This window comes from Astatotilapia calliptera, unplaced genomic scaffold (genome assembly GCF_900246225.1).
Source record: "Astatotilapia calliptera unplaced genomic scaffold, fAstCal1.2 U_scaffold_1, whole genome shotgun sequence".
Taxonomy (NCBI): Eukaryota; Metazoa; Chordata; class Actinopteri; order Cichliformes; family Cichlidae; genus Astatotilapia; species Astatotilapia calliptera.
In genome coordinates, this window is record NW_020535618.1 from 1,298,654 (window position 1) to 1,302,833 (window position 4,180).

At 40.6% G+C, this 4,180-nt stretch overlaps 1 protein-coding gene across 1 annotated transcript; it reads left to right on the plus strand.

Annotated features, from left to right (window-relative positions):
• The first annotated feature begins 512 nt into the window (after window positions 1–512).
• LOC113017203 (tripartite motif-containing protein 16-like) lies at window positions 513–2,858 on the plus strand. Its single transcript, XM_026160361.1, has one exon. It carries the CDS (start codon window positions 765–767, stop codon window positions 2,427–2,429), a length of 1,665 nt encoding a protein of 554 aa, XP_026016146.1. The 5' UTR covers window positions 513–764; the 3' UTR covers window positions 2,430–2,858.
• Window positions 2,859–4,180: the final 1,322 nt, after the last annotated feature.

A 4,180-nucleotide genomic window follows, 5' to 3' on the forward strand; every position in this document is an offset into this window, starting at 1 on the left:
TGTGGAATATGTTTGGCCCATGTGCAATATGCTTGGTGTGTGCAATATTTTTCAGTCCCGTGAAATATTCTGGTAGAAGTACCATCTCCACGCAAAATGACCATGGCCTCTCCATACTTTTTTATTTATTATATAATGGACATTTTATTTATGTTTCTGTTTCTGTTTCAATGTTTCTTGCACATACACTATGTATAAAGTGTCACTCTCATATATGCTTTTTATTTAATTTAATTTATTTATCCCCCCCCCCCCCCCCCCCTTGTTGCATATTGGTTTCTCTTCTTCTTACTTTTGCACATTTGTGGTCCAGCTGCCCAATTTTGCTGTGCAAGAAACTGCACAACGACAATAAAAAGCTCTAAGTCCAAGTCTCTAAGTCTATTAAATTTATTGCTCTTGCAATCATATGGCACGTTGACTTGTGAGGGAATTTTAGATGGCACTCATCATCAGAAAGGTTGCCGACCCCTGGGTTAAAAAGACAGTATCACTCTCAAACTGCTCCTCTTCCTGGAATGAAGCACAGCCTGAAAATCCTCTTTTTCCTGCTTAAACACAGGAACTCCTCTCTCTCCAAATGTTTCCTCGTTCCCTCCCCTTCAGATCTGCACTTTGAAGATGGGTGTAACCAACATGTGGTGACATGTAAGAGCTGACAGGCTCCATTCACTGCAGAAATACAGGTTTTTGAGATCAGAGCTCAGACGAGTTTCAGTTATTACGAAGATAAACTCACACAGTCACTGACACTGAGAGGAGAAATGGCGCAGAAAGGAGTTCAGCTGGACCGAGAAACCTTCTCTTGTTCGATCTGTTTGGATCTACTGATAAATCCGGTGACTACAACCTGTGGACACAGCTACTGCAGGAACTGTATTAAATCCCACTTTGATGGAGAGGACAGGAAGGGAATCCACAGCTGCCCTCAGTGCAGGAAGACTTTCACACCGAGGCCTGTCCTGGAGAAAAACACCATGTTAGCAGATTTAGTGGAGCAGCTGAAGAAGACTGGACTCCAAGCTGCTCCAGCTGATCACTGCTATGCTGGACCTGAAGATGTGGCCTGTGATGTCTGCACTGGGTTGAAACTGAAAGCCATCAAGTCCTGTTTATCTTGTCCAGCCTCTTACTGTGAGAAACACCTCCAACCTCACTATGATGCAGCTCCATTAAAGAAACACAAGTTGGTGGCCCCCTCCAAGAAGCTCCAGGAGAACATCTGCTCTCGTCATGATGAGGTGATGAAGATTTTCTGTCGTACTGATCAGCAGAGTATCTGTTATCTCTGCTTGATGGATGAACATAAAGGCCATGAAACAGTCCCAGCTGCAGCAGAAAGGACTGAGAAGCAGAAGGAGCTCGAGGTGAGACGACTAAACATCCAGCAGAGAATCCAGGAGCGAGAGAAAGATGTGAAGCTGCTTCAACAGGAGGTGGAGGCCATCAATGGCTCTGCTGATAAAGCAGTGGAGGACAGTGAGAAGATGTTCACTGAGCTGATCCGTCTCCTCCAGAAAAGAAGCTCTGATGTGAAGCAGCAGGTCAGATCCCAGCAGGAAACTGAAGTGAGTCGAGTCAAAGAGCTTCAGGAGAAGCTGGAGCAGGAGATCGCTGAGCTGAAGAGGAAAGACGGCGAGCTGGAGCAGCTCTCACACACAGAGGATCACAACCAGTTTCTACACAACTACCCCTCACTGTCAGCACTCAGTGAGTCTACACACTCATCCAGCATCAATATTCGTCCTCTGAGCTACTTTGAGGATGTGACAGCAGCTGTGTCAGAGACCAGAGATAAACTACAGGACATTCTGAGAGAGGAATGGACAAACATCTCACTGACAGTCACTGAAGAGGATGTTTTACTGTCACCAGCAGAGCCAAAGACCAGAGCTGGATTCTTAAAATATTCACGTGAAATCACACTGGATCCAAACACAACTCACAGACGTCTGTTATTATCTGAAGGGAACAGAAAAGTAACATTGATGAAACAAGAACAGTCTTATTCTGATCATCCAGACAGATTCACTGGATGGGAAGAGGTCCTGAGTAGAGAGAGTCTGACTGGACGTTGTTACTGGGAGGTGGAGTGGAGAGGGAGAGGAGTTGGTGTTGCAGTCGCATACAAGAATATCAGCAGAGCAGGGAGGGACAAAGAATGTGGTTTTGGATACAATGACAAGTCTTGGTCATTATATTGGTACACAAACGGTTATAGATTTTGGCACAACTTTGTCCAAACTGTCCTCTCAGGTCCTCGGTCCTCCAGAGTAGGAGTGTACCTGGATCACAGAGCAGGTATTCTGTCTTTCTACAGCGTCTCTGAAACCATGACTCTCCTCCACAGAGTCCAGACCACATTCACTCAGCCGCTCTATGCTGGACTTTACCTTTATGGACTTGGAGCCACTGCAGAGCTGGTGTAGTCTTTACATTTTAGAAGCTGAGAAGTTCAGTGGTCCATTGATGTGTGAAAATAATATTGCACTGATTCAAACTGTACTTACATTTATATACCTTACATCAATATAAATCTGAATTTGTTCTTATGGCTGATAATCATGTGAGTTTAAATGATACTACTCTTTATATTCAGCATGTTTGAAATCTGTCATCAGTCTGGTTAGTGGTTTTATTCTGTAGTTGCTGTAGTGGGTTGTCAAATGCAAAAATATATTGGAGCTGCAGTGATTCATCAGTTAGTCAATGATTAGAGAATTTATTGTTTTATCATTATTTTAGTCACATTTAAAGCTGGTTCCAGTTTCTGAAATGTGAAGATTGTTGATTTTCTTGATCATATATGACTGTAAACTTAATGTCTTTGAGGTTTGAACTTTTAAAATGTAACAAAACATTGAATCCTCAAGGTTTTTGATATTAGATTATCATTATTGTATGTAAAGTGATGACATTTAATGTCCTTTTTCGTATGAAAATCTATTCACATTTGATCATTTATACATGTAAATATCAAAACTAAATGATACAGGCCTGAGCTGTGTCTGGCAGGCAGAGCGTCTCCACAAATCTGATGCTTCTGATTTGGAGAAAATGAGCTGAGGGAGACACCTGGTGGACAAACACAGACATGACAAGAACAAAGACTAATGTGCATAGCGGAGTAAAACAGCTAGAAATATTTGTCATGCTTCAGAAAAAAGAGTTGGAATTTTTTTTTTATATGAATGTTGAATATGTTGTATTGGAATTGATTTTTACTGATGGATGATTCGTTGTAAAAAGTTTATTTCTGTGTTATTATGATTAAAAGTTAAAACAAATATATTGTACACTTTTTGAGTGACAGAGGCAGAAATGTCTCTGTCCTGCATGTAAATTTGTCCTGTAAAGTTGTTGAAATAATAAAAAATATAAAATACAACTCAGTGTTGCCTGTTAAGCTAGAGAGGTCTTTGTTGGGAAGATACTTACACAATTCATAAACCAGCAAGAAGACATTTTCCCAGAAACAGAGTTTTGATTAGTGGACTCAACAAACAGTTTGAGGCTGATTTGGCTGATATGGGTGAATATTGAGCAGATAATGATAATGTAAGATATTACTGCCATGTATAGATGGATTTTCTAAGTATGCATGGGTCAGATGTCTTCAAACCAAGGCAGCAGCATCTGTTGTAGCTGCTTTTAAGGATGTTCTGAGTGAGAAACTTCAAACAGATGAAGGCGAGGAGTTTGGTATAATATCACACATTTCTCAGCATAAAGCTTTTACTGTTTAACCTCAAAGCGGTTTGATTTGAGGCCTGCAGTGACAAAATAATAACTCACCCTTAAAGGTGTTAAACCTAAATTGACGAGTCTGTTTTGAAAATGTAAGGAGTAGAAAGTAAAACGTCAGAAAAATAAGTACTCAAGTAAACGCTACTGCAAATTCTACTTAAGTACAGTAAAGAAATATTTGTACGCTACTTCCTTCCTTCTTCTCAAGGCCCTGATGCTGATTGCCACACTGTGTTTATGTGCTAAAAGAGAAACCGTTTCCTGCCTTGTTACTAAAACTGATTCTGAAGCACAACTTCACTAACTCAGAGGGTAGAGCAACCATTGCAGTTTGTCTCAAAACAACTGTAATCTCCAGATTTTGACTTTTTTTCTAAAGTGAATTACGATTTGAATCTCAAAACTGCAACTTTATTTTCAATGTGACCCATAA

Bases quoted from the DNA above. Each gene is read 5' to 3' on its own strand.
- LOC113017203 (XM_026160361.1), top strand. From the start codon at position 765: ATGGCGCAGAAAGGAGTTCAGCTGGACCGAGAAACCTTCTCTTGTTCG.